This window comes from Anser brachyrhynchus (assembly GCF_964034855.1).
Source record: "Anser brachyrhynchus genome assembly, chromosome: 6".
NCBI classification, from domain to species: Eukaryota; Metazoa; Chordata; class Aves; order Anseriformes; family Anatidae; genus Anser; species Anser brachyrhynchus.
In genome coordinates this window covers 31,419,273-31,445,690 of record NC_137700.1, presented here as the reverse complement: position 1 = coordinate 31,445,690, position 26,418 = coordinate 31,419,273, and the positions used below count along the sequence as shown (strand labels likewise).

General features: G+C 48.7%; 1 protein-coding gene across 2 annotated transcripts in view; it reads right to left on the bottom strand.

The window, feature by feature from the left end:
- Positions 1-25,576, bottom strand: part of SUFU (SUFU negative regulator of hedgehog signaling) — an 83,884-nt gene extending 58,308 nt beyond the window's left edge. Inside the window, exons 1-3 of one of the 2 annotated variants that reach the window (XM_080596907.1) lie at positions 25,275-25,576; positions 21,749-21,883; positions 3,047-3,183 (exon numbers count right to left, since the gene is read on the bottom strand). In XM_080596907.1, coding sequence (XP_080453033.1) covers positions 3,047-3,183; positions 21,749-21,883; positions 25,275-25,450 — 448 coding nt within the window. In that variant the 5' untranslated portion in view covers positions 25,451-25,576. The remainder of the gene's footprint in view (positions 1-3,046; positions 3,184-21,748; positions 21,884-25,274) is intronic. The other variant, XM_080596908.1, reaches the window with a different exon arrangement.
- Positions 25,577-26,418: the final 842 nt, after the last annotated feature.

Here is a 26,418-nt window from a genome sequence, read left to right as displayed (position 1 = left end):
ATCAAACATTTTTAAAGCTATTTTAAAGTATTAGAGAGACACCGCAGATTTTTAAACGACTGAGCAGGGCAACAATAAGGTATTGTTGCATCTGACAAATGCTCCATATTGCACAGTCAGAAGAACTTGAGCAAAAAGGAACCTTTCAGCACATAAAACAATGCCGGAGTGCCACACCCTGCCCAACGCCGAATGGGTTTCGGAAGGAACATGAATAGTCTGCTGCATCCCAGGTCTTGCTTTTAAATTCATCATCTTGCCAGGATTAACCTGACATCTGTGACTAGCTAGAAGATTTAAGCCTAAGTGAGAAAGTCCTTATTCAAAAGAGGCAAATAGTAAACAAATTTCTACTAAAATAAAACTAGAGCCTGATCACTTGCCTCAACAGCATGCAATTTCCTTTTACACAGGGGAAGGAATGGCTGGTAATGTTTGGCAAGAGCACACAGCTGCTTGCTGAAGGGCATGAAGCTGTATGAAAAAAGTCACAGAAGAGTTGGGTTAGGGGGCCTCTGGAGGTCTCTCACTAAGCCTCCTCTTGAAGAGGAGCTATCGCAGAACTTCCCATACTACAACACAGAGCTGTAGCCTCATCGTTGTATTTTCTAGGGCTTGACTCCTCAGTCTTGACCCCTCAATCTTCAAACTACCCCTCCAACAGCTGTCAGCTCCTGTTAGATCGCCCTTCACCTTCTCCGCATAGACAACACAGCCCTTCTTCCTCCAACTCTCCTCCTAGTTCATGTGCTCTTCTTGCCCCGACAGCCTTGGGCCTACTGGACCCTATCTGGTTTCTCAGTCCCTCAAACTGAGGGGCCCAAAGCCAGACACAGCTTTTTAAGTGAGGCTTTCCCAGTGCCAAGTAGAAGAGGCAGTAACTTCCCTCAATCTGCTGGTCATGCTCTTCTTAATGTAACCCACTATGTGGTTTGCCTGTTATATGCTCTTGGCTCATATTCAATTTCATATTCAAAGAAGTCGATTTATGATTCATCCACTGGATTTTTTAATAATGTAAATTGAGAACTAAACACCCAGAGGCTACAATCCATTAAAGCATATTTGAGCAGTGCCTTTAAAAAGTCATGGTAGATAGAAAGTCAAAACCAGCACGGATAAGCAGTAGATAATACTGAAGGCCCTCAGAAGTTCACGTCAGAGACTGATATGCATGGGCACAACTGCTCTTTCCAGTCTAAAAACAGCTTGTTTACTTTGAGGTCAGACAGAGGAGACTGCATTACTGCAGGAAACTTGAGAAATCTTCCAGCAGAACAATCCTTTGGTTAGCAAAACTCTTCTAAACAGCTCATTGACACTTGCACGCAATCAATGGCTTGGTAATATTATGAAACAGAAAGTGCCAGGAAGACCCATTCTTGGGCTGCTGTACGAGCAAGGGGAGTCTCTGCCCTCAGTACCAGCTGAGTCTGAGAATTCTGTCCTGAATTTTGTCCTACCAAACCACATTTCACTCTGCACTCATCCCCTTACTCATGGAAAGGGTTAGACAAGCAACTGCTCTAGGAGAGGTTGCTGAACATGCAAACACAAGGCACTGAAACTGCTGTTGCAAAGAGACTACACCAGACTAGAAAATGTGAAAGGCTACAAAAAGGGTCTTAAATGTAATATAATTTAACATATAACATGTTGTATGTTATACCTAAGAGGGAGACATTAGAGCCAGATGCTTTTTTGCATACCCTGCAATACACAGAAATATGTGAGTACGAATTCACCACTGCATAGTTAGTACTAAAAAGCTGCTGTACTGTACAATTCAAGCAGGATGGGAACCTCAAATGGTTACAAAAACTGTGAAAGTCATGTGGATTCAGATGCCTAAGAGTACCAAAGAATCAAGATTGAAAAGATTACAGTTGAACCCAAATTTGGATGGCAACTGGGGCAGATAGCTGCACAGCAAAGGTTACAAATATGCTTATGCCATTTCAAACTGCAACCAGATACACTTCCAATATGAAGACAAGCAATAATCTATGCTGGCATTGGTCTCTGTCTGTCAATACTTAGGAAAAATACTCTGAGTTACCACTGCCTCAATGATTTGTGACAAATTACCAGAGCAATCCTATTTTCACGTGGACCTTTCCCTTTTGACAGTCAGCCAATCTGACTGAAAACCAGCAGTAGACTCAGAAGTTACTGAGCAATTTATTAACTAGCAGAGCAAGTACCAAACGTTACAAATTCAATAATCATTGATTTGGAAGGTACTTTACCTGTAAAGGATCCCAAACTAGTTAAAAAAAAAAAGTTCTTCAATTACTCTCATTCAGATCTTGTGATGGTAAAGGGTGTTTTTCAATTATGCAATGCACTCAGTCACTCCACAGATCTTCACGTGCTCACAAAACAAGCTAATATTCAATCTACTAGTACAATGAAATCCAGGAAGAGTAGTGCAAAAAAGTTGGATGGTTCTCAACTTTCTGGTAAGTCTCCACAAGCACTGATGATTCCCAACTGTCAATTCTTTAGCCCTCCCAGCCTTGGCATCTCTTACAACTTATGTCTTTTTCATCTGTTTGTTTACACACACTGCTGCTGCTGAATTACACAGACGACTGGAAGAAATTTACTTGCGAAGGAACTGCAACCGTTTTGGAAGTTACAGCCCTTCTGCTGAGAAGCGAGGCCTTATCAGACGCGTGCTCCTCAGCCATTTCAGGATAAGCAAATGAGATTCTTACATCTCATCATCTCCTCTCACCCAGAAAGAGCTGAAACCAACAACGTGAGAAAGCAACAAATAGGCACTGGCAGGCTTCCTATAGTTGCTGACCGTTCTGTACCTTCAGCTTCTTGATACTCGTGATTTGGAGTTATGTAAACAGCAGCTGGGTTTTGTCCCCAGCAGCGGAGTTGGTGGAAGATACCCACTTTTTTGGTCAAATGTTCTCACGCAGAGAAAAGTCCTAAGATACGATTGAGCACCTATGACTCAAGTGTAACACCATGTAACAGATGTGGAATGAAAGCAGGAAAAAGCGAGGTAACGTATCTAACCCTGCAGTACCTGACTGGAAGACGTATCTGGCTAAGCCTTGCATTAACTCTGCTGGCCAGGTAGGTGGTGCCGACTCTCCCGTTTCTCTCTTTAGTCGAAATGTCAACTCAAATCCGAAACCACTTGGTCCATCTGTTCCCGTAAACCTGGAGGGAATGAAAAAGGAAAAGTCACAACATGCTTCTTGTAAAGAGAACAGGCTTCAGTACCTTCAGAATCAGCACTACAGAGAAAAGCAGAGTCTTCTCACAGAAAATACAAGTTTAGAAATTCTCTTGCTTTGGTCTACACTAGCTCAAATGGCATAACATCGTTATGTTAACTGACGTAAGACAATTTCAAAGATAACCATCATAGTACAGTTCTCAGTCAGAATAATGCAGTCTTGGAATCACGACTTCTTCTGGGGCACCAATGTGATCTTCAGCAGCCTGAGTTTGTTTTCAAAATAAACTTGCAAGTTTTGCAGTGATAGCTGCCCTAACTATATTTGCTTAAATGGAAACACCAAAGAAAGTACCCAACAGGAAATGTTATTCAACTCTAGCGGACTCAAATTTCTGTACATTCAAAAGTGGAATATAACCTTAAGTACTGTGTAGTAGGCTTCTGGGTTGAAACACTAGCTTGTTTTGATGTATGGCACACAGTTTCTGTGCTGCTGCTGGACAACAGGGAAGGAATGGAGAGGATGCAGGCAGAAATTTAGTCATCTTTCACACAACACAGAAATTCTTATTTTGCACCAATATATATGGGACAAAAAAAACGTATGTACAAAGTACAGCTTTGTATGTAACATACAAAATGCATGAATGCACAAAGTACAGCTTTGAATTTATGAGGCTATCCTCATACACACAGAGGATGAACACTGAATATGACAACTACAGCTCATGACTTAGGATGTTTGACCATTTCCCCAGTTTGACAGAGATAGGTGTTAACTTATTTTATTTAGTTTGGTCTAATAAGGTCTACCTAGGAGAATAAAGTCATATTAGAAGCATCAGGGATGTTACAAAAAGGAACAAATAAAGGGTGCCCCATACTACTCCACTTCAACAAAACTAGTCCATAGGAATCCTGCATTTTACACATCCCCATACAGTAAAGTTCCTGTTCCAAGTCCCCAGTAGCTGAAACTGTCACATTTAATCTCTGAAAAACCTCATGAACAAATATTTAGGTTCACAAACTTGAAAGCAAGTTGGGGACACCAGTTTCCTTTCTACCACTGCCATCACATCCCTCACTCATTTGTTGTAGCTGTTGCAAGAAGGCAAACATAAGAAAAAAAAAAAGGATTTATACTGAGCATAAAGACACTTGATTCTGGTTTACGAAAGCTTCCATGATTCTGCAAACTCAAATCTCCTCCTCCAGCCATTGGCAAATTCTCCGGAGAAACTTTGTGCATGTTTTGGATGCTGGTGCCCTGCTGACACACGTGAAAGATATAATGCACAAAGTGTTAACATTGAGCTTCTACTAAAAAGAGCCAAGCGGGGCTGTCAGAAAAGTGATGAGAGCACTTTCCATTTGAAAAACACAGATCGCTAGCAGTGCTGTGACCAGTTCCAAGTGCTGGGTGGACTGTTCCAACAGTAAGGAGCTTGTTTGAAGCAGACATGCTTTTCAGCAACCCTGACTAACGTAAAGTGCTAAAATTGATCAAATTTAAGCATCAGTGCAACTCCTTCCAGATTTAATGTAACTTTTATTTGAGGATTCTTCAAGGAGTTTGTGATGGACTTGCAGATAACATAAGGAAAATAGTTAAGAAATGAACCCAAGGACAAAGCCACACTACGAACAGCTCTGACTGAAAACAAGAGGACAGGTAGCGAAAGTCAGACATCTGCGATAGAAAGGTGAGCAAACAATACAGCAAACAAATACTTAACTCATTTGGTTAAAAATATGTGTACGTTTCCTTTTCTCTCCATGTCATCCTCAACAAAGAATTTGAGCATTATGTACTACAGAAGCAAACGCTCCATGAATGCAGCAGACAATGCATTTCATAGCGGTCAGCCGGTACGTATAAAGCCTCTTCCAGGAAACAAACGTACCTTTAAGCAACAAACCAAATAATTACACTTGGTTCTTCAACAAAGCAAGAGCTTACTGAATAACCAGAGAGCCCGTGATCACGGAGTGGAGTTTGGATGTGCAGTGAGACCCGTCTTCTGCGATCATGCATGCGGGTCTACCAAAAAGATTGGTACAGGATGGCGGTAGGCTCATAAATTCAAAGCTGTACTTTGGACATTCGGCACCCCTGTAGTGTTTTATTAGTTCACGTATCAGTTAGCAAAGGAAAAACAGAAGTATTTCTTAGAGGGAGAAACAAAAATGCTTCAAAGTGGGTAGTTTTCAAGGACTGATTCCAGGAAAAAGCATTCACCAGAAACTGAGACGCATTACGAACGGGTCAATTTTAAAAAGGATCAAAGTTAACAAGAAGCCTTCAAGCTGAGCTTACACAGTTAAAATTTTTGGAAAGTAAGATGGCTCCCTATTGAATTTCCTCCTTTCAAGGCAGGTTCTGAAGCAACACTTATTTTTAATATGCATTAAGCTAGAGTTTAGGTTGTGGGTTGTATCTTTTTTTTTTTTTTTTAACTGAACTTCACAGATCTCCATGCTTCAGGGGATAAACAGAAATAACTGTTTAACAGAAGACCACACGTGCTTTCTATTGATCCGTAAGCAGGTTACCGAGTAACAGAAGTGTTCAGGTGGGTTTCCAACAAATTTAAAGCAAGATGAGCAGTTAGAAGAACAACGCTGGCCTGCAACACGCCAGTGGTTGCAAAGTGGTAAAAACTGACAGGCAATGTTACTCACGTTATTTTTTTTGTACGGTAATAAAGGAGCTTCTCAGAGAATTGCTAGAAAATATATAGAATAAAAGATAAATAAAGGAACAGCAAGTTACTTCCCTTCTCAGATGTTAAAAAAATCTCTAGAGTACCAGAAGATGCATAACCACCAAAAAACACTCAAAAATACAATAGCGTGCAATGCTTATAATTCTCAACTTTTTAAGGTAGCAGTGAATTTTCAGAAAAATCCTATTTTGTAAGAATTAATTATTTAAAGATTATATTTAAGATGTTTTAGAATAGTTAATGGACACAGATTGCTGAAAAGACGCTGCTTTGTGAGAGCGAAACTTTAAATACACGCAATTCACCTGTACTGTACAGCTGTTCAAAGGTTTCGGCTGATAAGGTCTTTGATCTGAGCTCACTTAATTTTAGATTGGTTGTTTGTTTTTGAAGAAATTGCGACACATGACTTTAAAAGCTTGACGGTTTACCAAAACATTTGTTTAATTCAGACAGGTCTTCCACAGAAAGAAAGAATTATTAATCTTCAGAATGTAATTAGGATAGCCATTTTCAGTCAGCAGTTTTGCCAAAGCTTTTGCTTTTGTTCTTCCAAGAAAGTCTTGTATTTGAAAATAAGTCAAAAGTAGTTTCAACAGCTGCCATAAAATTTCTCTCAATGAACAACCGCCCATAAATCCTTCAATCCCGGGATCCAGCTACACGATGTATGAAGTGAATTTTATGCTCAACCACTGACTCTCAGGTTGCCTTTCCTCACAGACGCTCATTTCAATCAGCAAGTGGCCAGGAATAAATCCTGAAATCACTAGAAGTTGAGACAAGACTATGGCAGGAATTCAGAATCGTGGATTTTCTACCAGCCTCGGGTCTCAGTTTGCCCCATAAGAAGCTCAAGACTGCTAGACACGTCAACTGCTCCTCCATGTAGGAGCGGAAGACCAAGTAAATGGTTTTGATCCCACACAAAGGTAAAGAGACTGTTCTTTGTATCTGGGCAGTGAGCAGCCGCTCATTCCCCCCAAACCACCTGTTTTCATTTTGGTTCAAACCTTACCAACAATACAAAAGATGCACTTATCCCAGAGAAGCAGCCCACCCACAATCGGGGAATTAATCATGAGCGACTCCCCAAAAATGAGTTAATGAATAGTAAGACGTTCCATAACACGGGATTCCCAGGGCAGCCTCCTCCTCGCACGGCATGTCGCTGCCGTTTGCAGGGTGTCTCAGTGACACGCAGGCTGCTAAGGAACCAGCCAAAAGGGTATCACGCCTTGCAGAGCACCTTCACACCTTCAAACTCCTTCCTCCAGGCTCCCACGTTTCGAAAAGCTTCCGGGAAAATCAATCACTGGAGCATCCTCAAGCTGGCCTCCATCAACCAACAAGCTACAAAGAATAACGTTCCGAAAGGTACAGACTTGAATAAGCCTCATAGCCACAGAAAACAGGGTGGAGAGCGGTGAGGATAACCCAAAAAGCAATTCTGCCTCCTCCTACCTGATGTGCTTGGTGGCTTGACACACAGTCCTGCAAATCAAGCACTCTCCAGGAGTCCTGCTAAGCACACCCGAGGTAGCTGTGGGGAGCTGTGCTCAGGGCCCTTCCCATACCCAGCGCCGAAGCTCCGTGCCGCCTGCACCAGGACTGCAAAGCACCCGTGCTGTTTGTGGGTTGGCCTGACCCTGGCTCCTGTGTAAACTGTCAAGGTAATACCTTTATTACATGCTTTTTGTTCCACAGAGGCACGATTTCAGCTCTTTGGTGTTCGTTTCTTAGTTTGCATGGCTTTTCCTTTTTTTTATTTTTTTTTAAGTTATCGTTCAACACAGTTACAATAGTCCAGGAGTGTCTCAGCTCCACAGGAAGACGACAGCGCCAACCCAACCAACGTGCTGACAGCGTGTGCGCGAGAAGGAGCCCTCAAAATGCACGTTTTGTATCCACACATAGCCCCAGGTACATAAACTGAAAGTTGCAACACAGCATTAGGTTTCTGTACTAACAGATCTGAATATTTCACATAGTTTGGTTTATGCCTTGTTTCTGCTGAACTCTGCACTTCTGATTGAGCGATTTTTCTTTGAACACCCCCCAAAACACTAAGAAAAAAAAAATCCTCATTTTGCCCAAGCACTTGAGATACTAACTACAAAGAGACAGCACGGAGGGTGTTCTGCCTGCCAATTCTTTGCCCCCTCCGACAAGAGAGGGCATCACCTTTGCAGCCAACCCATTTCTAAGGCAGCCGGGTAAGTTTTCACAAAAACAAACATCGATGGAGAAATTCTTGGCTTGCTGCATGCCCACTGGCACACATCAGATAGTTTTATATTATGGCTACAGCAGTAATGGAAGGCTCTGGTATCTGCCAAGTCAAATCCAACCCTATATTTAATATCAAAACCTTATTTTGTCGCATGAACAAAAACAAACCGTTTGAAAGCTAAGGTCATATATTACACGCCATTCTTCGGCTTAAAACTCTTTATCTGCTCATCAAATCAGCTCAGCAGGACAGACCACATTGCAGCACTGCACATAGGCTGAAGACGTCTGGCTTGTTCCTTTAATGAGGTAAGAGTTTCACCGATCGTGATATTTAGTTCCAGCAAAAGAATCCAAAGAAATAGAGGCCCCTTTATTTACAGAGCCGTGCAGGCAGGCTCCGCGAGCCCCCCACCACCCCGCGCGCTGCCAGCCCTCTCCTGAAGCCACACACAGAGAGCTGAAAGGCTGCTCCCCTCTGCAGCAGAGTACCAAGGGCGTTTTTCACATCAAATAACCCAGCTTAAGAGGATCAAAAGCCAAACTAGCCTCTTGCTTTAAAAGCAGCTCTAAAAACCAGAGGCTTTTCAGTTTAAATCAAAGCAATTTGCCAAAGCATTTTCTTTCAAACTTTTGCATGGAACAAGAAAAGATTTGCTTTGTTGCCGTGCAAAATGGCAGTATTTCTCAATGTCTGCTGTTAAAAGCTCCGCAGCACTGGACAAGGAGCAGAGTGTATTAGGTGTTTATTTTTTGAGAGTTGAAGAGTATGTGTATATAAATATATTAGATGTACCAATCCCCGAAAATGGGAGTTTACGTAGGGAAATGCTGGCCCTTCAGTCACTACATTTATTTCAGCCAGGGAACAACAAGAACGCTCTGTCAGGGTATTGGAGAATAGTTAGGAGTGCACTTTCAGGAGTTACAGCTCCACTACCAGCAACCACAGTGAGGTGAAATGGGTTTCTTCTGGAAGCAAAGCGAGGGCAGGCTCGCAGAGCACCACGCTGACTTACCCCAGCTCCAGCTTTCAGCTCCGGCACTGCTACTTTTGTGAAATTGCTTACGCTGCCTTTTGCTTCGACTCCTTAATTACATTTCTTCGTGTCTTCCACAAAGACAAAGCTTCCTGCTCTGCTGTTTGTGAGCCACTCTGATGTTGTTTTGAAGGCTGCAAAATACAGCATCGCTACATTTCCAGCTCTGGCAGCAGTAAGAGCTGCTGTTATTTCCATCATAAGGCAGTCTTAATTCTGCCTCAAAAAAACGAAGTGCCAGTAATTGTTAATCCATAGCTCCCAGCAGCAGTACCAGGACTCCTGATTAGTTCGAGAAGTCAATTAAAGCCGAGCTGACGGGCAGAGCCACAACTCCGCTTGGCGAGACCGAAGTACTGCAAGGCCCAGGTTTCGCTCCGGTTTGAAGACTGCGCAGCTAGTAACCATCCCAGGGGGCTATCAGCTAGCAAGGATACTACTATTAGCAACACGGAGGACTGCTGTAGCAAAAAGCATCGGGGCACTTAACTGACAGGCGAGCTGACCTGACAGACTTCCCCGGTCCTCCCTCAGAAAACTCGAGATGCGCGCCATTTCCCTCTCGCTGCTCCCATCTGGTTGCAAACAAGTCACACAAAGGGTGGTCTCCTGGCTAAAAACCAAGGAAAAGCCCTGAGCAGGCTGGCAGGGCCGTCTGAGTTCAACACCTCCCTGTCTCCATCTCCAGGGCAGGATATTGGGCAAGAGCCGATGTGCCCCAAACAAGTTTACTCCGAGCCAGTCTTCTGCGTTCAGACTCCAGGCGCCTCACACCATGTCCTACCCCTACAAGCAAATCATTCGCAGATTCCAGAAGTTAATGGAAAAAAAAATAAATTAAAGTGACCCTACCTCGTACTTCCAGCATCTTGCCCAACAGGAAATGGTTGTTTTTAGTGCAGCTGTCAAACAATGTAGAAGGCTCATTTGAGAGCCCTGACGGCACGCTGAGACGCTCTGCTATAGAAATTTCGTATGAAAATAAGCGCAGCAGCCCCCCTTCACGAAAGGCTTAAAAGCTCTCCAGAAAAGTTGTTTCAGCTAAAACGCACCTGCTTACTCGCATGATCTCCTGGATTGTCTCTTGGCATTGAGAAAAGCATCAATTTTGAGGAAAAACATAAAAACATCTGACAGAGCAGGGAGCGGTTATCTGGCCGTCAGATGGTTATCTCTTCAGAGCGCCCGGCAGGAAATTCCACGAGCTCTCACTGCCCCGAACCCGCACACAGAAAAGTCTTACCGGACTCATTTCTACCGTGGTTTATTTTAAAAAAAACGCTTCATAAACAAGCAGGGAAAATTACGAATGTAAAAAGAACACATGCTTAAAGATTTCTGACAAAGTAAAATCGGGGTGACAGTGACACGCAGCGCTCGAGACACCCGCCTATGGCTGGGCCCGAAACTGTTGCCGAGAGCTCGCTCCTGCAGTACGTCGCATCAAATGTGTTTGCCATCAACCAAATGGAAAACCTTTCTAGAAACAGCAACAGAAATTGTTTTTAGAGAATTAGTCCAACATCTAAATCCAAACAGATGCAGAGGCACTTCCTCCGCAGCTCTGCGGAGAGCTCTGTGGAGGCAGGTTTCTCAGCTCGCTGAAACGCTCACGTAGGATCCCCTCAGAAAACCCCCATTCAGATGGACCCGAGTGAAATTTGTGAATTTGTGCTACTGGCCAGCACGAAAATGGAGCTCTGCTTCACTGACCTCCCATGCAGCAATGATACTATGGAGAAGAAGGGAAAGAAAATACTTCACTCGAAGTTTCACTCACACATCCACAACACTGATTCCACACATTTTACCATTCAGCTTATTTCAAAACTCAGCTGGTAACAATCTTGTCCCTGAAGGCTGAAGATTTTTTTTTAAAACCAGTTTCTGCAAACAATGAATACTGATACACCAGATTTCCAGATTTTTCCTCTAACCCTCCAGACCACAGTGTCAAGTCCACACTACACCTAATCCTGCAGTCAAACTGCCTCACATGGCAGTGGCACAGTTTTCCAGTGGCTTTAGATACCTGCGGCACAGAAATTGTGTACGTTTTGTCGAGCTGACAGACAGGCCAATTTTGAGACCTCTAAATCATTCAGGCGTGAGAGGAGCACCAGAAGCACAAGTGACTTTAAAACGTAGCACGGACAGAGCCAGACCCTTCTGAGAAGCACAGCAAAATAGCAAAAGTAATTGGAAATTCTCATTATACGCATCAGGAAGTTGCGTGGTTTTCTTTCTCCCCATCACGATAGCTGTCAGACCCTGGCAGAGGATCCAGAGAGGCGGGGGAAGCCGCCCTCTGTGCAGGCATTAACCAGAGACCGCCAGCAGTCCCAGAGCGTTATGGCCAAGAGCACAGGTATGAACTTTTACTACTGGTGCCGAGTCCAAACCCGAGCTGACAGGACTCGCAGCTGATAATTCACAAACACACAAGCTAAATTCGCTTTGAGAGAAGCGGTTCCTGTGCTCGGCTCCTGCCCACCCATGTGTGAACCAGCTCCAGAACCATGCTGCCTCCAGCCCTGCGTGTCAAAGTAAACCACCATCAGCTTTCAGGGCACTTTAATGTGCTGGGCTGCAAATTAAGGCAATTTAGGGGTTGCTGCTTTGAGGTTCAGCTGTCCGTGCCATGAAAGTAGCGGTATGTGGAGGAAGGATAGGATCCTGCTTAGCTGCTGGAGGTTAATCCCTTCGAGCTCGAGAGGCTTGGAAGCATTATCCTCCCGTTCTGGAGAGTGCCAGCAGCGTTGTACGTGTATGAATGTATGCATGCAGATTAAGGGCAAATGGCCCTGTCTGTGCCAAAGAGATCTGCTTCGTTACTGACACTACGTCAAGAAGCTGCAGAATAAATACCCTCACAGTCGTAAAACAGCATCCGGGTGATCTAGGTTTGAATCCCCTGCCTACTGCAAACATCCTGCCATCCTCAACGAGTTACTTAGGAATTTGATTCTCAGACGGAAAGTAACGCTGTTTCCCCACTTCAGATGGTAATGTGACACACATCATACAGCAAATGCCTGTATATTCTAGCTGTAAAGGTCACAGAAGAGCTGGGAAATTAACTCCACATTCTGCACAGCATGGACAAAAGCTGAAAGTGGGAAATGAGTAAGGCACCAAAATATGAAACAGGAGGCTGCATGGAATACGTCACCCTTTACCCCAGCAAAAAGATGTCCGCATGAGGGCAGTTTTCGTTTTATTTTGTTTTATGGTATAAAGATGTAGCTACACCAGTTGCCGATGGTTTGATTTCCTGCTATGGTCATGATCAAACTGACAAGACCAAACCGTTTCATCCTTACATTTTCCAAAACACATATTCAAAAAAAAAAATCTATTTGAAATCGAGTGACTAGAGGACTGGCCATGCTTTTTAGCTCGAGGGCTCCCCGCCGAGCCACCCAGGCCTCCCACCTCCCATCCCTGGTCTTCAAAATAAAAAAAGCTTCAAACATCCCAAACTTCACCTAAGGGCTCGGCTGCGATCCTGCCAGCCTAAAGGACGTAAGCAAAGGGCCCGTTGGGGCCAGCGTGGCTGGAAGGGCAGCGTTGCTGTGCTTGGTGAGCCCCTGAGGAAAGGGCACCGACTTTCCTCGCAGTGTCTGCTGGCTCCTTCCTAGCTCCTACTGCGGAAAGTTCTGCAGCTGCTGGGAGGAATCCATTCGCATAACAAAAGCGGCTTTCAAAAGCAGTATGCGAGAGTGGAAAGAATAAGAGAAAAACCCCAAGTTAGAAGCTATGCTGACAGCTACAGCTAGTTGTTTTCAGTATTGCCTAAAAGTTTCAGGCTCTAACGGGTTACTTAGAACATAAACACTGGTGTCTCCCATTACCTTCCTGCTGGCTAAAGAGCATAGGTAAAAAGAAAAAGGCAGGAAAGAACTTCAGCAGACCCTTTACCACATTTTTAGGACGCTGGCACAATTAAGTTCTCAGCTGCACGATAAATGAGCTCAAGGAACAATAGGCATTCAGGAGCTTTGAGGAGCCTGCACTCCAGATTTCAACCAGAGTTTGGACACCTGTGTGTCCTGCTGGATCTGGGATGCAATCCCTGATCTTTCACTTCATTAACTGCAGAAATCGAGACAATGTCTCTTTACTTGCTGAGCTGTTATCTAGTCTTTTTTTCATCGCAAAGGGTGCATTCAAAAATATACTGATGAGCACCTCAAGAAGTCTTCGCCAACTCAACAGGTAGGGAAAGACCCTTGGGGGCTGAGCCGTAATTCCAGGGAAAAGAAAGCTCCTGATCGCTCTCTGAGAAATAACCTACTCTGTAAAACAGTTCAGCATACAACTCCTCACAGCCGCTCTGTTACCGAAAATCCCCCATCCATCTTCGAATATCGACTTCTTTGCTTTTCTGCTCAATGCTACTCTTCTGGGTAAAAAAGAATTCAAGGCCCAGAGACACATTATTTCTGCGTAATAAGGTTATACATATGGATTCAACTTAGCTAGGAAATGTCAACTTAAGGCTTGTCTTCATGAGGAAATTTACTGTAACTAGTCTACCAGTATAATTATATTGCTGTACTTCTACTGGTAAAATTCCCCTGTTGAGCCTCGTTCATAACAACAGCAGCCTTTATGGTTTATTTTTGTCGACCATGCCAAAAAAGGCCCCCGCTCCAGAAAGGCCACAACAATCCACAGGGGAGTCGGGGGAAGGAGCTGCACCGGTAGAAAGAATAACAGTATGGGAACGGCCGCACGGTTCTCTGGACTAATGAACCATCGGCTACGAAAAAATTAAACGCTGCAAGAAACCTGCGTTGCGCATCAGGTACCTTGGCAGGTCAGGTGCGTGCCAGGTTTATGCCATGCTTCGCCCCCTGGTACAGCTCCCCAGGGTGGATGCTGCTTTACATCAGCCCCTCCGTGTGCATCCCCTTCCCCGTGTGCATCCCCTTCCCACTGCTGCGGCTCTTTCCCCATTCCCCTACAGGCGATGCCTCGCCGCCCCACAAGCGCCCCGTGCCCTCGGCTCCAGCCCTGACCCTCCGAAACACAGGGGTGGTAAAAGCCCAGCCCCTCTGGTTTACAGTTTGCATCTTCAGGGACGAGCGATAGCTGAAAAGCAAACAGCTCCCTTTGCAACAGGGATTTTAAAACAATCGCCCTTCGCTTCGGCAGTGCAAGAATGCCGAGCTAGACAAAACAATGAGCCATCTGTGCACCCTTCCCTCCCTCCTTCCCTTGTTTCTACCCTCTGGGCTTAAATCAGAGCTCCCCAAGAATGGCCGAGTCCCTCTTCACCTCCTCCCACCCTGGTTACATCCTACAAAAAATACTTTTCTGGTCTTTTTTTTCCCCCCCTCTCCTTTTTGTTCTTAAGAGCCCTAGCAGAATCCCTCTTTAAACCTCAGGCCTCTTTGTCAGGTGGCATCCCAGCTACCCAAATCAGCTTTGTCAACTGATCACAAATGCCTCCCCCAAGCCATCCATCCCTTGTTTACCATCCCTGGAGGCAGCGTGGCACCCGGAGCCCTAGCCACCCCTTTGTCCAGGGGAGGGAATACCATGTGAATGGGAGACCACCAAAGATTTACAGCCCTCCTTTGTTAGCCCGGTGTCACTGCCTATTGGGCCTCGATTCAAAATTGAGATGACAGTAGAAAGGCAGACGAGTTTAGTAATCACCGTGGGGTTTGCAGCTTAAGGGGGGGGGGGAAAATGCTGACAGCTCAAATTTTAAAATAAATCTGCTAATTGGCAACCACCGTCCCACCACGATGCACACACACTACCCTAGCACTGCACCAGCTAGCAAGGCATGCTCCTAGCATTGAGGAGAAAAAGGGATTAGGTCCGAGTAACAGCATTCAGATGCATCTCTTCAAAGGTTCATTTTGTTAGTATCGTTATTCCAGCAAGCAGAAGGATAAAAAAAAAGTCAACGTTCCTTTGATCTCACAGCTGGAGTGGCCACACAGACGAAGAAATGCTTTTACCTTCATGTCCCACCAAGACAAAAAAACAACTCTATCTTTTAATTACTGCTTTTTAGAACATCCTAAGCTGATCTTCATCAAATTAAGCAATCTTTCAGAGGAAGACCCAGGTTTGATCCCCAGTCGCTCCTGCTCCCGGCAGGCTGAACCCGCTGGGAGAGCGGAGCGTGCGAGCTCGTCCCGCGCCAGCCCAGCCGGGGGACGACAGCAAGGGAGCCCTGTCTGGGGCCAACTCCCCTCCCGTACGCCGAGCTCACAGATGCATTTCTGCTGACAGAACCGAAATTGCCTGCTTTGAACACCGTGCCCCGGCCCCGCATGGCAGCAGAGGCTCCTCTTACCAGGATGCACGCGCAGATGCGCTACTGAGCAGGAAGCCGGCCTTGCTTTCGGGAACGCTCAGCTGTAAACTTACATCCAATCTTTTCCTTTTTTATTGAAAACAGGCCTTCTTGTAAATTCAACTACTTTACAGCAAACGTTAAACGAATTTCCTTAGATGCTTCAAAAAAAAAAAAATAATTTCCAAATCTAGCACAGCTCAGGCGTGCTCTGGTCCCCCGAGCTCCGCAGGCACACAGACAGACCGCAGCACGGAGCAGACCTCTCCGTAGGTGGCCTCCATCTTCCACGTTATTAATGGTGCTAACTACCTCCAGCAAATGACATTTGGAAGCCAAGTGCACTCTCTGCCTGGGAGGAGGGAAGAAAAAAGGTTTCCCCATGGTGCCCGTAGCTTCAAGGGAGGTCTGCCTCCAGCAGAGGAACACAAGTCCCAGTCCTGGTGTGCTGCCCCAGCCACCAGGGGACACCACCAACGGGGTGCGTAAGTGGGCACGATGCTTGGTTGAGCTGGTTTCTGCTGGGGAAACGTGGAATTGAATGTTACATCACACTCGTGGGTCTTTAAAACGTCCCCATTTTTGAACTTGTTGGGCAATTCAAAGCTCTGCAAAGGAAGAGAAGTCCCCAGACCACCACATTTCTACCAAGCAGACACAAACAGGCAGAAGAGATGGACCGATGGACCTACAGGTGCTCCCAGCAGGCATCGTGGAAGCACAGCTGTGTTTCTAGACACCAGGGAATCCACGTGGGAGAGAGCTGGTACAAGTACCCTAAGTTTGGAAAACAAACCTCAGGCTAGCTCGTATCTCGGTAGGCATGAAAAAAATCCAGGCACAAATTCATCAAAAATGGATCTTGTTGACCCCTGCATCTCAAACTACTCATTTCAACTCTGATGGAGCCTCATATAAGCTGTTACCAAAAGGAAACACTTTTTCCTGGTCACAGAGCTCCCTAATCCTGCACCCTCTCCCTTCCCACTCTGCCACAACATTTCCTCTCCGCTCTGCCTCAGAAAGAAGCCTGATCAGAAAAATAAGCACTACATTTGGGGTCAGCTTCTGCTAGATGAACAAAACCAATAAGAAAAGGAGGGTTCAGCGTTCATCTCAGACTCTTCTCCCACTCATCTTAGCTCTGGCACCTCCTTCCTAAACCGAGGCTTGCCGATGTCCGTTCCCATGTCATTCCCTTTAGCAGGGGCAGATGCTCTATTCTCCAGCAACAGTGCCCAGAAGGTCCTCAACTTGAAGATCTGTCCCCAAACTCAACCTGGCTTCGCTATTCCATACCCCGAAGTGGCTACCAAGTCCCAAATTGGCTACCAAGTAGTCAGCCCTTACGCAGCAGGTGTCGCCTGGCTTCAAAGCTAGCAGCCGAGTGAAGCAAGGTGAGGATGAGGAGGGGCTGGCACCTCTGTGCTGGTATTTCAAAAGAAGTTGTCCCGAGGGTCTTCTGCGTCAAGCATGCTTCAATCCCACACTTGCAAGAAACTGGACACCACAGAAGATGGAAGAAAACTTTGGGGTTTTAGTAATTTTCCTGGAATTTCATGCTCGGCTCCCAAACTGGTTTGATCTTTCATTTCTCCACTTGTACCCTGTATTCTATCAATGCTGTTTCAAAATCTTCTCTGAAATATTGATCTGTAACAACCACCGCCATCCACCTCTAATTTACTGTCTCCTAAAAGGCCCTTTGTTTTATTGCATTTTGGTGAAGACAAAGAAGGGCAGAGTCGTCCGCGCCGTTTAGAAAGAGCTCACTGTCACCTTGGAGTTTGGTGTAATATTTCAGTGGTGCTTTAGGCTTGTGGTTTAGAAAGCACTTAGGGACCCATTAAATACCAAAATTTAAGGCTAAAGGCTGGCAAGCTGAGGGCAGCGAGCTTTTAAATTTACGAAAGGCTACAGAACTAAGAGGCCACTAAAGTGACAGCTGTCAGCACCACTCCATCCTACATTCATGCGGGCTCAAAAGAGAAGCCAGCGTGCACTCGAAAGAGAGCGCTCGTTCCAACTTCCAGGCTATTTTCTAAATACTCTTTTCAAACTCCTTTCACACTCGGAAAAAGCCTTCCAGAAAACATCCACCCCTCTGCAAGCCTCGCATTTGTTACCTGATCCAGTTTTGCGCTCCTTTTTCTTCCTCCCAGCTCTAACAAGCATCCCTGCCCTTTTACAAGCCTGGGTCATTCAGAGGAGCTCTGCGATGCAGCAGAACACAAGCTGGACGGGGAGATCGTGAAAGGCTCATGCTTACCCTCACCTTTAATGGGGAGGCACCACCCACAGAGCCACCCCGTTATCCCGGCAGGCATGGGGACCCATCCCCTCGGCGGGTGGCACCGCGCGGCTGTAGGAGAGACCGAGGCAGCTGAAATCTGGGCGGCTTCACGCAGATGGGAGGGATGCTGCGCTCAGCCCCCTGGCAAGCTGCCAGGCAAAAAGAGAGAGGAAAAAAAAAAACAACTAACCCTCGTCGACATGAAGTTTGTGTAGGTCGGGAAACCCAATTATTGGCATTCACATAAAAGGCTGAACAGCAAAACGCGGTTGGCGTGTTTCTTCTCGGGATGTGGGAAGGCCCCGCGTACAAACCTTATCTCCTAACCGAGCCGTAATTTAACTTTTGATTCCTACCGTGGCTCTGAATGACAGCCTTGCCATCTGACTACACATAAGACTCTTCCAGGCTTTCAGGAATCCTATCGCATCACGAGCCTCATTTTACAGGCACTTGTGAACCTAACAAAAAGGGTGAGCACTTGGGGAACTACAGGAACAACTCCTCTGATGGCTGCTGTCTGTGTAGCCAGAAGTCACCATCAGGGCTGGGAGCCAGGGAAGGAGCAGGTGCCTGCAGCACCGTGCTATGCCCTGATGCACAGGGACGGGTCCCCTGTGGGGTGGAAAAGAGAGCTGGATGTGTCCCACGGCCCCGTACTCACAACCTGTGCACCTAGTCATCGCTGCAGAGAACAACACGTCTCTTTCAGACAGCAAGAGCAGTCAAAAAAAGAAACACGAGGCTGTACTCTAACCCCGCTCACTAAGTTCAAGCAGTTACCCATCCGTTTTCATTTTAAAGTAGACAGAAAAAGTTGGAAATGGCAATTAACTTGCTAAAACGTCCCGGAAGGTCTTCTGCTGCCACTCGAGTCGTGCAGCACGCTTGACTGGAGAGACTTACTGCCAGGCGAGGGGCTTGGCAATCCCCCTGCAAGGCCGGCGGTTCCCTAATGCCGCCCTGACATCAGGGTTTAGGATTTGGAGAGCCATCAGCCCCGCACAGCTGGTGTCGTGGTTGCCACTATGCCATGAAGCACTGAGTGTTTTTAAATGAAATAGGGCTCCCCCGTTTGAAATTCTGAGATTTCTTCCCCGTTATTCCGTGGACTCTCAGAAACAGGCTGGTTGTATAAGCGGAGCGGAGCTGATATGTAAGCAGGGCAGGAAATAGTGCTGTTTTAACTGAAAATAAATCTGTCAACAAGGAGGCACAGGGAGAGCTCCACTTCAGGCTTTTCAGGTTCTTATTAAAAAATATAAATTAAAGTCAACATTTTCGTGTTACACGCTACATCTGTTTGCTATCCCATTATAAATAAAAATATAGGGGCCTTCAACTCAGCCCTGGATCACTGAAAAAATCATCAAAAAGTCCTTCTCGTTTAGTACTGCATTATAATTGGTCTACATCATCCTGTATCACCAGAAGAGGTCCACCAGAAACAAGCCACGTGTTACCCAAAGTCAAGTGGGGAGATTAAAAGGGTCCTCAGCAGCGCTATCTATCCTCCAAAGGATGAAAGGCAGCGAGCTCAGGGACACACGCCTCTATCACTGCAACCTCGCTGTCTGTCACGGGCAGGTCCAGCTCTGCGCTCCTTGCAGGGAGAGTTGGAAAACAAACCAGAAGCCACAGACCAGCAGCTGTCTCCGCTGGCCAGCAGAGTTCAGTGCCACGCCAGCTTTAAAGGAAATCTTCCAAAGATTTAAACAGCGCCCCTGTCACCCCACTCTCCTGCCAGCCGTCCCGCAGGATGCTTTGGGACAGCAGAATTTCCAAGCCCTTTGAGCAGCAGAGGCCGTAAACAGGGGCTTTCTCATTCCCTCCTGGAGACTGAGAGCTTCTTGAGCACGCACAGCGCCAGTCCGGAGCCGTGCAGTCCACGTGGCAGTGGTGTTTCAGGAGCAGGGAACAGAACTGCTGGTGGGGCTGAGCTCCTTTCCTCTGCCCGTCCCCAGTGCTCACCTACCTGCTGATCACTTCACGCTTACCGTCTGAGAGATGCTGAGGCTCTGACAGCTTTACCACACGCGCTGTGTATTAAGACTGTTTGTGATAAAGCCCTCTTGACAGCCCAGGCAATCCTAAGCGTTGCAGCTCCAAGAGTGAGGCTAAAATAAAGGCGACAAACTGCAGTCGGATGAACCTCACAGGACGAGTGACACACGGATGACCTGCTCCAGAGCCCAGGAACGCTGCGGCAGCCCACACAGACAAGAGTGGAAATGCTCCTTAAGGCTGACGTACCTGTGTGATAGTTTCTCTCCTCCTCCCCCAGGCTTCCCACTACAGAACAAACAGGCTTTGATTTAGCTGAGAGCAGTCGGGGGCTGAGAAACCAGACCACACGCCACACTCTGGGCACAAGAGGTGGTGTCCGTACACAATTTGCTTCTTCACTCATACAAACACATCAAGCCACACATTAAGCCATTCCTCACCCTTCACGTCTTCAGCTGAGACCCCCACATCCTCCCGCTGCTCTCTCCCAAACCCACCAGCAGTGAGTCTGACTGAAGAATACTCTCACCACGAGAAAGCCTCAGGCTGGCAAGCCACCAAAAAGAGGAAGCCTGCACAGCACTTACTCCCTCCAAAATTAACTTCCAGTAGAACGAGGCTGGAAAACACAGGTTGCCTAATCTTGGCAACCTCAGATTTTCAGTGGCAAAGATGAAATCTCATGATTTGAGAACAAAGGCATCATGTGAAGGCCTGCATGTCCATGGCTGGGTCTCTTGTGAAAGCAAGGGAAGGAAAACTTTAAGCTTCTTTTCGTTTCTTTCACCTTTTATTTGCCCTACCCTGTCTCTGCCCCAGCACCTAATGAATGGGGTTTGTTGCCAGATGCGTTGGTCAAAATGCCCCAGGCAGGTCTCAGTGACACTGGCTTTCTGTGTAAACACCGCTCTTAAAAGAGACCTCTGAAAAACAGCTCTGTATCCACAAACAGAAGAAACTGCCTTGAGGACATGGGTAAGGTTAAAGAAACTGCTCAGCTGCCGCTGTTGCAAGAGAAGCACCTGAGTAAAACAAAACCTGTAAAGACTGCTGGCTGAAACTCAACCAAGACAAACAGAAGAGGAAAAGCTTGGATGAACAAACCAGGGCTTCTGCTGCGCCATTCATCACGGATATTTAGCCCGCAACGATGAAACAGCACAGGAGTTTCGCTGAACAGCAACAGCAGAAACCTGCCATTTCTGCCTGGTTAAGGGATCCACGTTCAGAGCCCCAAGACTCTGAAAGCTTGGTGACTGCTTATTTTACCTGGAGTTAAGGAGCAAAGTCGGTGAAAGCAAGACAATAACAAGATTAGATCATGCTACTTGCCCCACCTAACACAAAACACCTCCTGAAGACCGTCTGTACCAGCGATCTAAGGTAATCATTACCGCAGAGAAGAAAGTCAGTCAATTGTTTTATACTTCTGTTACCAGAGACTCACACTTCATGCAGCAGGCACTTGGGTGGCAGTCCACTTGCTGACAGTAACGCTGCCGTGCCAGCAACAGGAAAAATGCCCTGACAGCAGTTTTCCAGAGGAAGGCATGTAACATGCACAGGGAGGAGTCGGGATTGAAGCATATGAGCACAGCAGACTATCAAGAGGGAAAAACACAAGACATTCAGCTAAAAAAAGTTTCCCTGGGAGTTAAAAAAGAAAAAAAAAAACCACAAATCACTCAACTTACAACACTAACAAGGACATATATTGCACGCAGCGCTTGAAGAGGGGAACACAGTAATTCTTCTACATCCCACCACAGGCACACGTCACCCCCCAGAAGACCAGGGCTACGGTACTCTCAGCAGAAAAGCAGCTGTTCAAATAACACGAACAGCAGGACGGGGTTCCACTTCCACTCCCCCAAACGTGACACAAAACACAACACACAGCACCGGGACGTGGGTGATGCTTACTCGTGCACTCTGTTGTCTCCGTACAAGTCGCTCAGCCCGAAGCTGACATAGTGCCAGTGCTCAGGAACGTTCAGAGCTGGGTTTCCCACGTTTCTGTACATGCTAACGTAGTCCAGAGGATCAGGTCCCCCCAGCCTGCATTAAAAACAAAAAAGATTCTCAGGTAAATCAGTTTATTCAAGACAAGTGGGAAGTCTCCGCAGATTCTACAAGGGGCTGTAGATGGACCTGCCTTAAATCACAGCTAGCGATAAGATTAGCATGGCCTAGTTACCTCTGAAAAAATGAGGAGGAAGGTTGGGTTAAGTCCAGAAAGCATGGAGCACAGGAAGGCAACGTGCATGTGTGCAAAACACTACAATGTTTTTAACATTAAAGCATGAAGACGTCTGGAAAATCGTATTAAAACTTCCGCAAAACAAAGAAAACCAGAAAACTCTCCGAGTAAAGGAGCGATAGCTGTACCTGCTCCGCAAGCTCCTAATTCGGGCCAGAGGCACATACCTCACTGAAAAGAGCATCGCTGTTCCTGAAAGCGCAACTCCGAACATCCACGCTGTGAGGAAAGCAACCCAGAGCTCTGAGCGTAGCCACGGAAGTGGAGGAAAACAGCGGAGGAAAAACCGTCAATTCAGAAAATCAGCAGCAGCACCAAGTCACCTGGCCGGGAAGGCTCCGGAGGCAGAGCTCGGCGCACCAACCCGCACAGCTCCGAGCTGCCGTGGGGGATTTGCAGCAGAAAGAAAAGACGAAGCAACAAGCGTGTCCCACACACACAAAACCTGCTCCCAAGCTGGGTTTAACACCACCTCGGATGTCAAACGACTCACATGGGAGCACGGGTGCTTTGACAAAAGGACAAACCCTTAAGCACCTCGCCCTCCGCCCTACATGCAAAGCCTTGAAGCCCCCGCAAGCGCAGGAGCACCCAGTACCAGCTCTGAGCCTGGAGGAACGCACACGGGACAGAAGAGCTCCGCCAGGGCTGCTGACACAGGCGCTGTTTTGGGGACAGCTCTCGCCGCTCGGCTCAGGCGATCCTCCTGCCCACGGCCGCTGCCGCGCGGTTCGACCTCGCACCGCCATCCCCCTGTCAGCGTCGGAGGAGTTTGTTAGGAGGAGCCCAACTTCAAAGCTACAGGTACAAATCTGTTGCGTTCTCTACTTGCGGAGCTCATTCAGGAGCAAGAAGCACGGCCTCGGGGGGAAAAACGGGGTTCGCGTCCGTACGGCACCTCTCCCTGCCTGGTGGTAAGCGCGCGCCGAAGTTTCTGGCCAAGGAACCCAAAGCGGGCAGAGAGGAAACAGCTCCACTGCGAGAAAAAAGACGGAAAATTCCCCGTGCGTTTCCCCTGAGAAGTCTTTAGGGGGTTGCTCAGAGGCAGGCGGGCTTCTCACAGCTACCCTCCGACAACGCTCCCAGCGGCCGCAGACCACAGGTCAGCGCTCCGGTTCTCCAGCTCTGGGCCTCGGTTCAGGACAGGCGACGGAAAACCAGCAGGCCAGCCTCGGTTCTGCCCTCCTCAAAGTCTATCACAGAACAAGGAGGCTGCAAATTTGCTTTTTCACCAGCAGCCTTAGGCCTCAAGGCATGGAAACACCCAGCCGTGTTTTAAAACCAAAAGCGAGCTCAGCGCACAGCCGCTACAAATATAGCCAGGAGCTCTTCCAAGAAGTCCCGATTGCAATCACGAACCTTCTCCCAACACATGCAAATCGTGTTGAAAAGACAAAAAAAAAAAAAGGCTCGTTCCACGAAAACGCCGCACATCCGAACCCCAAATCTCACAGGTAAGCGGCTCCGCAGATCCCCCAGCGCCACGAAGGAAATCCCTGCTCCGCTGGGCGAGCCCTTCGGCTCCCCGAACAACAAAACTCCTGCTAACCACGGAGGAGCTGCTGTGTATAATTACAAGCTGATTAGCGTTACAATATTTCTCCTAAGGCGGGGAACTTTGCTCGGCAGTTTCAAAAAAAGCCCGAAGTGCCAGCGCAAACAGGCCTTGGCAGCGCCGCCCGTGCGACCCACCGCCACCACCTCCTCCTGCGTCCGAGCCCCAGCTGCAGGGAAGCCCCGACCAACCCCTCGAGCAAACGAGAAGCCAGGTTCCTTCCCAAACGAGGGTCTCTGCCACCCTTCCTTACAAACCTGGGTACAAACAGGTGTAAAAATCTGATCAGACCAGCGCTGAAGTACCGCAGGACTGCCCCACGTGGCTGATTAGGAAATTATCTCAGCCCACCGTGCCAGTTCAAGTGATTTACCCAAAAAATCTAAGCAACAGGTAGCAAGCATATTTCTTGCTAGAAGCTCATTAAAGACAGCACTTTGGGAGGCAACAGCAATAGCTCAGTCAGAGCAGAGCACAGGACGGATATTATTCTGCTGCCGCCCAGGACTCAGCTAGATAGAGACATGTTAAAATGAGCTGTAAATTTATTTTACAGTTATTAAGCTTTTACTAAACTTTTTCACGGTGCCGGACTAGGGACTGGTCAATGTCAGGCCCACCAGACACTCCAGGCAGACCTGACCGTGTTCCTTCGGTCCAGAAGAGAGGGCTGAGCAGCACGGCAAGGGCAAGAAGCAGAAGGGACTCCTCTTCCCACGGGGCTAGACACTTATCCCGACAGCCAAACATCCAAGTGCTTCCTTCGTGCCACTCTCCCACGTAAACAACTGCTGCGACTGGTGTCAGACACCGGGTCAGCAGAGAGGGGAAGAGGCAGCAGATTCCCAGCCCGTGGTAACACGTGGCTACACGAGGGCAGGAGAAGCTGGTTCGGTCCCCCGGGTTTACGGGCGTGCACAGCACGCACCGGGCTGGGAGGCTGGCACAATCCCATTAATCCCAGCCATGCCTGCACCCCAAACTCCGGGTCAGAAGGCAGAGCCTGAGCCTCCTGCCCAGGAGAAGAAGCTCCAGCCCCCTGAGGAACTGCCCCACCGAGGGAAACGCGCTCCCCTTCCCCACGCCCTGCCCCAACCAAGGCCCTCATCAGCCCCATCCCTCACTCCAGGTCACCCCAAAAACGCATCCCCCCACATCCCCGCTCTGCAGAGCTGCCTCTAGGCCCTGCCTCCGGCCCCCACACCTCCCTGACACACAGCACGCGGCCCTGTGGCACCCCACAGCACCCCCGGACCTTCCTGGGCATCTCCCCGGGCCTCAGCCTGCAGCCCCCGCCTCTCCCCTTGCTGCAACGCCCTGCAGCTCTCCCTGCTCCCCCAAACCCCCCCAAGCTCTCCCTGCTCCCCCAAACCCCTGCAGCCCAACTCCTTTCCTCAACACCCCTCTCGCCCCACAACTCCCCCCCCAAACCCCACTGTTCCCCCCACAACCCCACAGCTCCCCCAGACCCCACAGCTCCCTCCAGCCCCTCTGCTCCCCCAATACCCCTCTGTTGTCCCCCTAGACCCCACTACTCCCCCCCCAGGCCCCACTACTCCCCCCCAGACCCCTCTGCCCCCCCCCCCAGACCCCACTATTCCCCCCCAGACCCCCATATTCCCCCCGGGGCTCACCAGTACTTGAGGATGGCGGTGACCTGCAGCGGGTTGGGCTGCTCGGGGTACAGGCGGCGGCACTCGCCGTAGATCCCGTGCAGCCCCGGCGGGAAGAGCGACGGGAACGAGCCCGAGCCCGACCCGGAGCCCGGCCCTCCCGCGGGGGCACCCCCGCCAGGCCGCGCGCCCTCCATGGCGGCGCCGGCTGCTCCGGTTCCGCTCCGGTTCCGCTCCGCTTCCCGGCCCCGCTCCGCTTCCCGGCCCGGCCCGGCCCAAGCGGCGCTGCGCGGCGCGGCGCTGCGGGAGGAGGGGGGCGGGCCCCCGGCTGCCATGGCGACGGTGATTGACGGCGCGGCTCCGCCAATGGCGGCGCGCGGCGCGGAGGGCGGCCGCGCCTCTCCCCCCTCCCCCTCCCCCCCCCCGCCGCGCCGCGCTGTGAGCGCGACCCCTGGTGGGGGGGGGTGGGGGGGCTGTGAGGGGATCCATGGGGTCTGGGGGGGCTGTGAGGGGAGCTGGGGGGCTGTGAGGGGAGATATGGGGTCTGGGGGGACTGTGGGGAGAGCGGGGAGGGCTGTGAGGGGAGCTGGAGGGGTCTGAGGGGAGCTGGGGTGGCTGTGAGGGGATCTATGGGGTCTGGGGGGGCTGCGAGGGGAGTTGGGGGGGCCTGGGGGTGGCTGTGAGGAGCTAGGGGGGCTGTGAGGGGATCTATGAGGCGGGCGGGGGCCGGGGGGTCTGAGGGGGGCTGGGGGGTCTGTGAGGGGAGGTATGTATGGGGTCTCTGGGGAAGTTGTGAGTGGAGCTAGGGTCCTGTGAGGGGAACTATGGGGTCTGAGGGGAGCTGGGGGGAGATACGGGGACTGTGAGGGGAGCTGGGGGGCTTGTGGGGAAGCGAGCTGCTGTAGGGGGAGCCATAGGCTGGGATGGAGCCACAGGGGTGTACTGCAAGGAAGGTCCTGCGGCCGTGAGGGAAGGCAGCCCCCACAAGGCCCTTGGAGCAGCAGGATACTGGCTTCAGGGAAGATGAAGGGGCAGCTGCAGGATGAGCCCTGAGGCTGGGGCAGGAGCCCTGGCAGGGGGGATACTGGGCAGAGGGCTGCCGTACGCCCTCTGCCACCCACTCAAGCCTCTGCAAATTTTCCCTAAAGAACTGAGGCTGTAAACT